The following is a 13,035-nucleotide window of genomic DNA, read 5'->3' as shown; positions in this document are numbered from 1 at the left end:
CAGCTGGGCAAGCCGTAGCCGTGTCCTGGAGAACCGCGATGCGCAGAGTGGTGTCCCTGGCCTCCCCAGCCTGGCAGGGAGGGCAGATGCGATCATGGAGGGGTGAGCTGTGGACAGGGAGCACAAATGGAGACAAGCTCTGCCCCTTGATCCCGTAAAACATCCCGTTGACGGTGCTCGGGGCAGAGGCTAAACCACAGTGGTCCCGGTGCTTGTGCTGAGGAGATGCTGATGCTGAGGAGGCAGGAGGAGGCCGGTTGTTGGCGGGAGCATGTAGCCAGCCTCAGGCTCTGATCTCAGCCTCCTGCAGGGCTCGGGGTGCTTTTGGGCTCTTTCCTGCCACTGGCTGTTTGTGTGGATAAAGAGCAGCTTTGAAATGAAGAACAGAGGGTCCCCCCCACCGGGAATGCTGAACCACCTGGGACAAGGCTCTGCAGCCAGCTGGTGCAGGACGGGGTTTATTTCCCCTTCATGAGCAGCCCTACGAGGACAGTGACTCAGCCTGACTGAGAATGGGAATGCTGTTGTTAGAGCTACGGCTCTCGCTAGAGCTACGGCTTGATCAAGTGCAGCTGCATTTGTAACGTGGAGTTCTGCTTCCTCTGCCACTTGTGCAAGGCCAGAGTGACCAGATCACTTCAGTGACTCATCTGTAAACAGATTCAAGAGAGCTGATTGTGGTGTCTCCTCAGTCATCCCTTGGGGCAGCTATCCGTCCCTTCCTCCCTCTCTCCTTCCCTCCCTCCATCCGTCAGCTGCACACTGGTGTCCATTGCAACCAGATTGTGGAAGCTTTCATTCACGATGGACGTCTGTGCTGGGATAAGATTCTGATTATCGTGGTGAACTTCTGAAGTGGTGGATCCCAGCCCTTACTGGTTACTCAGGAGCTCTGATGCCCAATAGTACAAGAAGCTGCTATAGGGTCAGAAATAGCCACTGTCTTTGTGCATGCAGTGCATGCAGCTACGGCATCATTTTGCAGCACACTCAAGGATAAGCAAGTAGCAGAGATGTTATCAGAGGTTGGGTATTTGTCTTGAAAGTGGGGGTATTTTGTAGCGTGGCTCCAAGAGGTTTCTTGTCTCTGAGACACAGGCTGGATTGGGGGCAGGCAGAAGCTGACCTAGAAATCCAAGGGAATGTGTCTCGGCAGAGCCTTGTGGCCCTGGCAGGTCTCCTGTTCAGCAGTGCACGGTGCTGCCCCTTGGAGCCAGAGCAGATGCTGACTGAAAGAATGAGGAGAGGATGCAAATCGTCCTCCCCTGGCCTGGGCTGTTGGCCTGGGCGGGCCCAGCAGGGCTGTGCTGGGTCACGCCAGGGAGTTGAAGGTCTGGCTCCGTCGAGACCCCCATCCTCATTCCTCAGGAATAGTTTCTGGGGTACAATTTTCTGGCGGGCTTGTTGCCAAGCTTTGATAAATGAGCTTTGTCAGGGAGCAGACTCTCAGATTCACGTTTGGAGCGGAGCTCTCAGGGCTCCTTTCCAAGCGAGCTGCCCTGTGTCAGCACGAGCCAGAGAAGCTGTGCATGAATGTCAGTGGAATCTTCACACCCACTGGCTCGGTGTGAACGTGTTGTTTGGGCAGGCCTTGGCTGGTGGCAGCCAGGTCCGTGGTTTCCGTCCTAAATGAGTGTTGGTTGTCTTCCAGGCTGGTGCAAACTCGTGCTGGACCGTTGGACCCAGTCAGGGAGTGATCCCTGCCAAGGCCGAGGTGTCTCTGGCTGTCACTGCAAACTTGGATGACACGGAGCAATTCAAGGACGAGGTGGTGCTGTTCATTGAGAACAGTCGTGCCTATGTCATCCCCGTCCAGGCTGTTGGCGTTGGCACCACGATTGTCATTGACAAACCCTTTGGCCCGGAGCTCAACCTGGCGCCCTGCTTCAGGTAGGGAATCTCTCAGCTCCCACTTCCCCATGGGCTCAGCAAGGAGGAGTTCTGCTGCAGTCCCTCAAGCTTCTTCAGTGCTCACAGTCCTGGCTCTGCTTCCCTGAAGCCACAGGGCTTCCTTTGGAAACATTTTATGGCCATCTGCAAGTCAGTAGGTACTCTGAAAGCCACCGAGCTGGAGAGCAGTTGCTAAGTTGTTGCTGAATTGTCTTTAGTCATAATCCATTTGTCTCCTCACTTTATCAAACAAAGATTTGGAGGAAGAGAGCAGGTCCTGGAAGCCTCCAGCTGAGAAATGCTGCCTTACAAGTATAGACATGTTTCTCTTTGCAGTGATATTGCTTGCCTTGCCATTCTGTCTGGAGTAAGATCTCAGAGCAGCAGCAAGCCTGGGCAGTAGCTTGTTAGCAGCTCCTCGACTGAATGAATGGTGCTGGTTTATTTCCCCTCTGGCCAGGAGCCCTGGAGGAGCAGCAGAATTTCTTTGCCCTGTGTCATCCCCCAGTTGGCTCCTCTACCCCACTCCGTGCCCGGTTGCTCTTTATTAGACGTGGTGGCTCTTCCCTGGTTTCTCCTGCCTGCTTCCCGAGGCACGGGCAAGCGAGTGTGGATGCAGGACCAGCTCTGGAAGGGGGAGGAAGTGTGGAAGTGTGGAAGTCTGCTGAGGTGGAGTGGGATAAATGAAGAGTCTCGATTGAAATTGGTGAGCTGGAAGGAGAGGATTCAGTGGTCCCAACGTGTGTGTCTGAAACCAGTCATGTTCTTGAAAGCAGGAGGAAAAAAGTGCTGTTTGCCTTGTGTTGGAGACCTCCTCAGAGAAGAAGAACAGTTTTCTTGGGGTGGCTCTTCCTTTCTGTGGCTGCAAAGAGGGTCCGTGGTGCTCCGATACCTGAATTCTTGGGGTAGAAAGAGCAGCTTAATCCTACCTTAAGTACTTGGGATAGATTTGGAGAGGTAAAATACGCACCCACGAGCCCTCCACATACGCAGGGACATCGCAGGGAGGTTGGTGCTTGTCCAGAGTTTCCTGTGCTCAGTGCAGCCACAAGCTGGCTGCACAATGGAGGGGACAGTGTCCATGTGATTCATGTAGTTGTCTTCTGCCCCCCTTTATGTCTTTGCCTGCGGGCTCAGTTTGGAGCTGTTGCCATTGCTGTCGGCTGCAGAGCCGCCACCAGAGGGTGGTACATTGGGGGCAATGAGGGTTGGATGCTCCCTACGAGACGCCTCAGAGGCATGAACAACAGCTCCCAAGGGGAAGGTGGAATGGCAGCGAGGCTGTTCCTCCAGCTACTTGCATGTGGGGCAGGCTCTTTACGAAGCTCTTCCTTGCTGGAAGGGTGCCAGCAGAGCAGCTGCGGGATGGTGACAAACCTAGGGGCAGCCAAGGTCTGGCTTTTGGTGAAGCCGAGTGTGCAGTCAGGTCGTGCCCTCAGGGTGCTGAAGCTGGGTGACCAGTGGCAAATAGCAGCTCCCCTGCCATTTTGTGTCTCTGCTTCTCCTCTAGCCTGGATCCCTGCTGTTACTGCTTCAAGATGACAAACAAAGGACGACGCACCCATCTGCTCTATTGGACCACAGAAGGTGGCACCACACTTGAGCAGTGCAAGCGTCTCCCTCGCATCAGTAAGAGCAAGGGCAAGGTTTCCTCCTGTGGCCCTGTGCTGAAGCTTCAGCCGCTGAGGACGGAGCTGATGCCCGGCCAGACAGCGGAGGTGGTGCTGGAAGGCTCCTGCAGCACCCCCCAGGTGAGTTCTGCATCAGGGCATTTGTGCAGCCCCTTGACATTTGCCTGAGCAAATGGGCAAGTGCTTCTGAGAACCTGGTTTCCTGCCATAAGTTACTGTGGCAGCACCAGTTGCTTTCCATGCTCGCCACCATCAGTTGCTGAGGCTTTTTGAGTTCCATGGCTACCATACAGCCAACTTGGTGGTAGCAAAACATGGCCTGAAGGCACTGTCGCCCCAGGCTCTGTCCAGCATGGCCTTGAACCCTGCCAGGGATGGAGCATTCACCACTGCTTTGGCAACCTGTGCCAGTGCCTCACCATCCTCACAGTGAAGGACCTCTTCCTTGTATCTAACCTGAACTCGCCCTGTTTGAGTTTAAGTCCATTACCCCTTGTCCTGTTGCTGCAGTTCCTGAGAAGAGTCCGTGTCCGGCATCCTTGTAGGCCCCGTTCAGCTAGTGGAAGGCTGCTCTGAGGTCTCCCCGCGGTTTCTCTTCTCCAGGCTGAGCAGCCCCAGTTTTCTCAGCTGGCCTTAAAGTTAGAGGTAGACTGGGAGCCCAGGCAGAAAGTAACTAAAGAAATGGCCAGTTGTCTGTGTGGGGAAGCAGCGAGTGAAACAAAACACCCAGGAAGGTAGGGAGTGTCTGGGAGCAGCATTGATTTTCCTCTGTAGACAGACACGGGCCGGGAGCTTGTCCGTCCCGGAGACCGGGACGAGAGAAATGAACCCAGTGTGCCAGCTCTAATGATCCGAATGATGTCCGTCCACATGGGAAAGTGTTCCAGGGATCATTAGAACTGAGAGCTTGACTTGTGTCAGTATTCCCATCAGCGCTCGCCCCGCTCCCTCAGCCAGCCCCTGTGTGCCGAGGGCAGGCAGGTCTTGCAGCACCCTTGGGTTGCAGCTCAGAGGGGCAGATTTCAGCAGAGTCACTGAGTGTTCTCCTCCCTGGACCCTTCTCTCCAGGGGAAATCCAGCTCTGCAGAGGAGCTGCCGTCTGACCCCGGTGTGCCTTCCCTGGCTCCAGGAGCACCGGGCACAAGTGTTTAAGTGAATGGGGAATAAATGTGCATTAAGCTTCTGCTTCTGCTAGAGTTTGAGAGGGGTTTTAAAGGATTGCCTGGGTGGTAGCTTGAGGAAGACTTGATCTCTCAGGTGGTTGACTCCGATGGGACTGTCCCTGTGCAGTCCTGAGCCCATAAGGCTTTGCTGAAGAGGGAAGAAGGAACCAGAAGGGAAATGGTCAGGCCACTGGTGAGGGTGCCTTCCTGGAAAGCCAAATGGGCATCTGTGATCTCAGCTGTGGCTACCTGGCTTGTGCAGTCCAAGCCAAGAGCCTGGGATTGGGTCTTCCACCTTCCCTAGGTCTCGAGAACTTCATACTCTTGAGGCTGGTTAGAAGCCCAAGACCCTGTGGTGCACGTGCAGCACAGGTGATTCTGACGTCTCTAGGCTCTGAGGAGGAGTTGGGTTGTGGTGGTCTATCAGAGGGAAGAGAGAGGAAAAAAGGGAGGAATGTGGGGAAGTGAAACCATGAGGAGGAATCAGGAAAAGTCTTGGATGTAAGAGCATCCAGCTTAAGTAGAGGGTTTTCATGCCAGGTTGAAGACATCTCTTTCCTGGGGAGGTTTGTTTTACAGGCAGGTCTAGGGGGACACAGTACATCCTAGGAAGGCAGGCTGTCTGTCTGGGGTTTTCCCAGGGATCCTTTCCACTAAACTTGCAAGGGAGGATTTGCTGGCATTGATCCTTCTATCCCCTGTTTCCCTTCATACAGTCTGGTTTGTTTTTTTTTAATGAGTTCCTACAGTTTTCGGTAAGCATTTTGTTTGGCAGTGGGACAAAGCAAAGCAATAACCGTTTGGGCAGGGATTGTTCTGAGAGCTGTAGGCAGCACAAGACTCCTGAGGGCCTTTTGTGGTGGTTGGGTTGTAACACGAGGGACGCGTGAGTGCAGAACAAAGAGGATGCAGCTTATAAAGAAGAGAGGGCTCCTGAGGAGACCAATGGCTGTAACTTCATGCAGTAATGGGGCGTGTGGGTGGGCGGCTCAAAGATGCAGTGTGTTTTGTGGACACCCTGATAACACCCGCTGGGGGCCGTGTGGCTCGCATGCAGGTGGTGAAGGAGAAGCTGCTGTGTCACGCCATCGTGGGCAAGGAGGGAGTGAAGAATCTGATCGTGCAGGTGGACGTCACGTGCGAGTTCATTGCTCCTGCTCTGCAAATATCCAGCCGAGAAATCACTTTCCGGGTGGAGAAGGTGAGTCTCTGCATTGCATCCTGGCACTGACTGGTGTGGCTGGGGTGTGCCTGTGTCCTAAGGAGGAAGTTCTCCAAGTCCACAGAGCTTTGGCTGTTGACTTGAGCCAGGCCCAGCTTTTGTCATGAATGCCGAGATCATTATTTCACCCCTGTGGGGCTGGGGACAGTCTCCGCAGCTCTATTCTGCCCTTCTCGAGGTGGAGACAGAATTGAGCTGCTGAGCCAAGGGCACGGGCTGAGATGTGGGACCCGTGAGAGCAGCGTGGGCTTTGGAAGAGCCACTTGGTGTGCTGGGGCTGCAGGTGGAGAGCAGATCCCTCCTCACGCTCCCTGTGGTGGTGGTGAGAGGAGTGAGGATGCTGCTAGAGATGAGGCTGTTCTCTAAGTTGAGCCAGGTAGAACTGAGATTACAGCTGCTCTGGCGAGGGGGAGCATGCCCCCCTCTAGAGAGACGCCAGTGTCTGTAGGCAGGGTTTTGAGGATCTTCCAAGGTGTGGTGATGTCCGAGCAGCGATCGTGTAGGGAAGCTGAGAAAAGCTGAGATTTCTGTCAACTCCTCAAGCTGATGAGGAAAAACTGGCATCTCTTGCGCCTCTTTGCCTTCCCTGCCGTCGGTATGGGTGCTGCCTCTTTGCCTTTCCCGAGCCTCACCTTCTTCAAAGGACCCACGAGTGCCCTTCAGCTGCAGCGATGAGAGCACCAGTGCAACGTGTGTGCCCTTTAGTGTCTGGATCCCGACTCCTGCATCACCTTTCCCCCTCGCGCGAGGTGTCTGGAAAAGAGCAGATAGCTCATGATTTAGTTTCTGCGGTTTCAGGTCTCTCCTCCACTTCCCAGGCTTCCAGAGAAGCACAAATCCTGTGAGCAGGCGGTTCACATCTAATCAGAAGCTTTTCAGCTCCCCCTGATGTCTGCCTGTGGTCTGCTTGATGCCACATGCTCCCATGTGTTGCGTGCTGCGACACTGCAGGAGTTGGATGCCAATGCATCCACAGTTAGTTTCCCAAAGACTGTCTAGTTTAGATAAACCATGCAGGAAGCACAGAGCAATGCATGGACAGGAGGAAAAGGCTTAGGCTGAGCTTAGCTTTGAGGCTGCAACATCTTGTCAGTGGAGCAGGGGCAGCAGGTTGCGGCCAGACTGTTGAGGTTTGGAGCTGTCTGCATGTGCCCGTGAATGTTCAAAGCTGACCTCGGGCTGCTGCAGGCTGTCCGCTGCAGGCCATATCCTGCTTGCTTGCCTCCTCTGAGCAGCATCACTGCCTTACGGGCCTGGCAGAGCTGATAGGGTGGTAAGAAACTACTGTATGGGAGTGGAAATGGCCTTGTGCCTTGTGCCTGTGTGTGCTCTCTGGGCAGGAGAGGACACACAACTGGAGCCAGAGTGGGTTCACTTTCTGTTTTGGATCTTGCTGAAGCAGCTGCCTCCTCTGGGGGGCTGCTCCCTCATCTGTACGCGAGACTGTTTCCCTGTCCCCTGGGGAAGGCTGTGGGTTCTAAACGCGAAAGCGTCTGCTAGAGTTGGAGGACAAACTTTGCAGAGGGGTAGAAACCAATCAAAAGAGTAAATAGAGATGGATGCACTTTTGGGGTTGGAAAATTTGAAATGCGTCTGAAGGGGAGGAGGTCCATGGCCACTTCAAGGTCATTTTTTCTTGTCTCCTGTTTCTGTAGCACCCCGGTGATGTCCTGGCTGTGATGTACAAGCCTCTCTCTGTAAAGAACATGTGCTTGCTGCCCCTCAGTGTGGTCCTTGCCTTAGAGCAGCCCTTCTCCATCTGCACTGCGGACCAGCAGCCTCTCCCTGCAGATGCTCAGGTGAGCAGCCCCGGACTTTCTTGCTGCTGGGCTTTGAAGAGGGATGAACGTGGTGGTGTGTCTCTGTTGGGAGGTCCTCCATGATGGAAGTGTGTTCTGTAGAGTCTGCAGTAAAGTGGCCCGAGCTAAATCAGATGTGAAACAAGCTGCTGAAGGAAACAGAATGCCATCTGAATCGGGAAGAGACCTCCTGGCTTGAAGACAGGGGGAGGAGGGAGCAGGCACCCAGCTGTGGGCAAGCTGTAGGAAAGGTGTCTGCTGGAAGGCATGCCAGCTCTCCAGCAGCCATCTTCAGATAAGCTGGGGAACAGCTTGCTGTCTTTGAGGGCAGCCCTGCCTTTGGGAAGGCTGAGGTAGGCTTCTCCAGCTGCTGTCTGGCTCCTGCCCTGGTGTGTGCGGAAGGTGTTGGGCATGGGCTCTGCAGTGCACGTGTTGTCAGAGGTGCAGCCACCGCTGTGCTGCAGGCTAAAGGAGTTCCTCCAGAAGGCGAAGGCCTGGGTGCCAGAGTGCTGCTTTGGTTGTGTTTAGCAGGTGGCTTCTGCGGCTCCAGAATTCAGGAGACCAATGTGGATTTCCTCTTGTATTGGTGCAGAGCACAGAACCGTGAGCCTCAGGCAGCTTCAGAAAAAAGTGCGGTGCTTGGTCAGACAGCGTGAAGAAAATGAAGGATGAAGCGAGAAGCCCGTGTTGGGGTCACACGTTGAACATTTTCTCTTCATCTGCTTGCAGCCCATGAAGCTGAGGACAGGGGAGGAACTTCAACTCTGCATCGGATTTAACCCTGCTTATGAGGAGGATTTGCTTATCCGGGCAGCGGAGAAGGCTCTGAAGATCAAGTTCCTGGAGCATCCTCACGAAGAGCAGGTCACCGTCCGGGGAGAAGTCTACTTCCCGAATCTCCAGATCCAGACCACGGCCGTGGACTTTGGCTGCATCTTGAATGACACCAAGGATGTGCGTTACATGGAGATGACCAACTGCAGCCCACTGGTTGTCCAGTACCACTGGGCATTCCTGAAGGACAGCCAGGTGAACCCAGTGAGGTATGCGCACCTCTCCCCCTCCTGGAAGCTCTTCTTCCTGGTGTCCTGATTGTGGTTTGCAAAGCCTGAGGCCATTTGCCTGATCTGCCAAATTGTTTTCAACCTTCCCTTGAGGAAATCACACCTCTCAGTTGTGCTCAGCCAAGGTGCTCAGGGAACAGGTGATCTCCACCGGTTTGATGCTGGGAAGGAGACAGCATTCTCCAGCCAGGCTGGGACTGCAGGACACTACTGACCCTTTTCACATAGCCATAAGCTGGAGTCCTGCTTTATCTCTGCAGCTGCAAAGCCATGCTTCGGCACTTGGAGAAGCGGATGTAGAAGGTGTCCTTCCCTGCTAAGCCCATCTGTTGTCATTTTGTACTAAGATCCTACCCAGGCACTGCCATCAGAGTGACACACTGCTGTCGCAGTCCCTTGCTCTGCTTTGCTGTAGGCCTGTATGGGTTCCTGGGGGCAGGAGGGCTGATGTAGAAAGCTGCTTTCTCAGATCTTCGTGGCCTGAGGCAAACAGCCCCTTGAAGTGAGTGTTCATCTCTTGAACTGCACGTCACATTCACAGAAGAGCTATGTAGAGTTTTAGTGAGGAATGGCAGGTTCTGCTGTGACTTTAGGTCCAGCTGTAGATGCTGGAGGGAGCCCTTGTATGGACATCCCTGGGAAGGAGGACCATGCAGTGGTGGTCTATGGTTTCCAAGGCCAAGAGCAAACTTGTAGTGGTGCTGAAGCACATCTAGAAGCACATTCCTAGTGCTCCTTCTGCTGCGGCTTCTCTGCATAGCACAAAAGTCTGCTCTGGGCAGTTTGAAGGACGGTAGCAAATGGTTTTCCGTAATGCCCTAGGAAACCCAGCAAAGTTCACCACGTGGCACTGAAGTGCTGTTATTACAAACAAGGGAAACGATCAAGAAGCAGCTGTGTGAAGGGAATTGGGATCTGACTCGGAGGAGGTGACCTCTTGGGAACTGGAGATGAGCTGTGGCTATTAGGAGGGCTTGGGGGAGACGACTAGGGCACTGGAGCACTCCGGGGTGCTCCGCAGACACCATGGGATGCTGTGTGCCAGAGCTGGAAATGAAGATGGTCTCCAAGGTGTTACCACCTCAAAGTGTTCATTAGGAGCCTGCAGAAGAGCAGCGTGTCAGATGTTATTTCTGGTCCACACTAAGCACTGTTGGTATTCTAAATTATCAGCTCTAACTCAGTCTGACATGGAGGGAATCAAGCATCAGGTCTCATGAAGGGGAGATCAAAGACTGGAACTTTCCTTACCTGGGACCTTGCTGGAGCTGGTCATCAGAGACTCCCAGGATCAGTCGCACACATTTATTTTGGTCAGGAGAGAAAAATGCTGTTTCTCTGCCTCAACAAGACTTTGTGTGTTTACATTTTTTTCTTTCTAATTGTCCAGCCCGTTCTTTCCTCCTTGCTCTTTGGTCATTGCTGCTACCTGGGGCAGAGTGATCATATGAGCAACACAATCCAACTGTTGCTGTGTGGCTGGACATAGGCAGTGTAGACCAACGTGTGCCCTTTCTCTGACTTCTGAGGCATGAATCTCTCATGGTTACTCTTGTTGTAGACCCATGTGGTTAGAGACAGACTAACCCTAAGCCTCAGCCCTTGGACCTCTGAGAGCTCAAAGCTGAGCTAAGCCTTTGCACCAAGGTGTTTTCTCCAGTGACGGAATGGATCTTCAGAATCACGCAGCAGGAGATAGCAGATCTGGAGGCAAGCAGTTGCCAGCTGCCTGCAGCGCTGCTGTACCAGTGTCATTGCCAGGCGTTGACCTGCTCCATCCCAGTTTTGGAGCTCATTGCTGAGCTCACACCACTGATGCCCCCGCAGGGGCCCCATCCTGCCGAGGAGCTGCTGTGCAGACTTCCCTCCCTCCCACTGCAAGGTCCCTGAGCAAAGGTCTGTTCTTTTTCCAGGTTCATGGAGACAGAGCCCCTCGCCTTGGGTGTGGAGGAGGTAAGTGGGAATCTGTCTCACTTCCACATTTCCAGTGTAGCAAGCAGTTACGTACTCCCACTCCCACTGGTGTCCTGGGTGCTGCTGCCAGAGTGGCCTCATGTCATAACAAGCGCATCGCTGGTCATTGGAGAGGCCACATGGGAGGTGTTATAGGGCTGGTCAAGAACACTCCTTGTGCGGCAGCTATGGAGGACTTTATCCATCTTGGTCCTCATCAAGTGGTGGGTAGGAAATTCCTGCAGCAGCATTTGCTGCAGCAGCATTTGCTGCAGCAGCATTTGCTGCGGCAGCATTTGCTGCAGCATCTGGAGAGAGCAGGATGTGAATCAGAGACAGGGAAAAGCATGAGGAGTGCGAGGAGCTGGGCTGGATCCTGCCCCCGGCTGCACGGGCTCTCAGCTCCCAGTCTCATGTTCTTCTGAGGGCAGGAAAAGGTGTTTTTGAAGGCAAGTTCTGCAGCAGAGAGAATTTCCTGCTGCCAGGAGACACCACAAATTAATGTTGTGTATTAGCTACTGCATTAATTGGGACTGTGGGAGAAGGTTTTCCCCATGGTCTCTCCGTTGTTGAGTGGAACGGCTGCAGTGTGAGATGAGGATGATATTGCCTGTGTTTGAGGAAGAGGCCCCTGCAGCCACGTCTGTCCTTTGGCCCAAGCCGAGGCTGCTCTCCTGCGTCAATCCCGTGCTCCACGTGTGGATCTCTCCTCCCTGCGTGCAGGTTTTCGATATCCTGCCGCTGCACGGTGAGCTGCAGCCGGGCCAGAGCCAGCGCGTCTGCTTCTCCTTCTTCGGCCACGCCAACACCGTCAGCCAGGTCACGGCGCTGTGCAGGGTGGAGGGAGGCCCGAGCTACGAGGTGGCTCTGCGTGGGGAGGCCTCGCGCATCAGCTACCTCCTGGACACCACCGAGATCGACTGCGGGCTGCAGGTGCCGCACGCTGCTCTTGTCAGTGCTCCTTGCCTCCAAGCATGACCGGTGGGCTGCTGCCCACCCGGGTCGAGGGTTCTCCCCCCTTCCCAGCTGCTTCGCTGGCTCTGTGGCTTGGAAGTCCAACGTTTGGGGGATACCTCCAAGCTGGCGTTTAATGGCCATCTCCACCCCAGCCCAGCCCAAAGCTGGGAATCCCTCCTCTAACTAACGCTGCCTCCTGGGGCAGGCAGGATCCCAGTGGTGATCTGCAGAGGGATGTGTCCCTGAGACATCCATCCGCTGATCTGCTCCTAAAGCCCAAATGAGGTGCTCTCTTTTAATGCTCCTGATTCATCAACCAAGGAGGCAGCTGACCTGGGCTTCCAGTCACCGTAGCCGGATAGAATGTCCCCGAATAACCCTCACTGTACTTCTTTCCTGTTACAACCCCCACAGCTGTTTCCAGCTGTTGGCCCTTGTGTGCGTTGCCCTCTCTCCCTCCCTTTTGGCTTGTGTTGTGCCCACAAATACTTGTGTGCAGGTGCCTTTTCTCCTGAAATGCCCCAATGCCTCCTCCTGTGTTTCAGCTCGCAGTTGGGTGACACCTTCAAGTGCAGAGAGCTTGTGTCCCCTACTTGCTTTATTACTGATCTTTCCATGGTTGCTATTGCACCTCTGCCACAAATAGCTGTTCCTGTGTAGGGCCCAGGGGTACCCTGTGGCCGCGGGCTGCCCAGGCTAACCCAGAGAGCCCAGTGCCCATCTCTCCTGTGCGCTCCCTGCTTCTGGGCTGTGTTCCTTTGCTTTCAACCCGATGGAAGAGGAATGAAATTCTCGGCAGCAGACGTGTGCCTGTAACTTCCTGCTCTTCTGCCCTCTCCTCAGGTGTTTAACAAAGTCACGGAAGCAGCGGTGACCCTGCAAAACAGTGGGAAGCTGGGATTTGCCTTTGCGGTGCTGAGCCCCGGCACAGGCACTGCAGCCAGCCCTCTGCCTGGCGTGCCCCTGGTCGTGCCCAGCAGGGTGAGTAGCACAAGGGCTTCACCCGGTCTGTGTCAGGCTGCCCAGGAGAGCGTTTTGGGGGAAAACAGGGGGAATGAACACACAAGCCCCGTCCAAAACCAGCCAGGAGACACAAGGCTGTGAGCGACTGTTGCAGAGGCAGAGGAGGTCCATCGAGCAGAATCCTAACGGAGCCCCTGATTGTCCTTGGGCGCCGCTGGCTCTGCTGTCCTACAGCAAGCACCAGTGGGAGGCACAAGTGCTCCGGGAGCTCTTTGGAGCTGAGAGCTGAGCTCTCTGGTTGTGCCATCACTGGAGCATCACTCCATCCCAGCTTGTCATCCTGCCTGGGTGTCTTAGAGCTGGAGCAGTGTTCCTGTCTTGGTGCCCTTTTGC

General features: G+C 54.5%; 1 protein-coding gene across 1 annotated transcript in view; it reads left to right on the top strand.

Moving 5' to 3' along the window:
• Positions 1-13,035, top strand: part of LOC136005846 (hydrocephalus-inducing protein homolog) — a 62,651-nt gene that overhangs the window by 38,178 nt on the left and 11,438 nt on the right. Inside the window, exons 26-33 of the mRNA XM_065663740.1 lie at positions 1,652-1,890; positions 3,401-3,641; positions 5,742-5,885; positions 7,562-7,705; positions 8,435-8,748; positions 10,683-10,722; positions 11,446-11,655; positions 12,523-12,660. Of these exons, the coding sequence (XP_065519812.1) occupies positions 1,652-1,890; positions 3,401-3,641; positions 5,742-5,885; positions 7,562-7,705; positions 8,435-8,748; positions 10,683-10,722; positions 11,446-11,655; positions 12,523-12,660 (1,470 nt within the window). The remainder of the gene's footprint in view (positions 1-1,651; positions 1,891-3,400; positions 3,642-5,741; positions 5,886-7,561; positions 7,706-8,434; positions 8,749-10,682; positions 10,723-11,445; positions 11,656-12,522; positions 12,661-13,035) is intronic.

The sequence above is a fragment of the Lathamus discolor genome, chromosome Z (assembly GCF_037157495.1).
Source record: "Lathamus discolor isolate bLatDis1 chromosome Z, bLatDis1.hap1, whole genome shotgun sequence".
In the NCBI taxonomy this organism is placed as follows: domain Eukaryota; kingdom Metazoa; phylum Chordata; class Aves; order Psittaciformes; family Psittacidae; genus Lathamus; species Lathamus discolor.
Note: the sequence above shows the minus strand (reverse complement) of the source record. Positions and strands in the feature narration are given on the sequence as shown.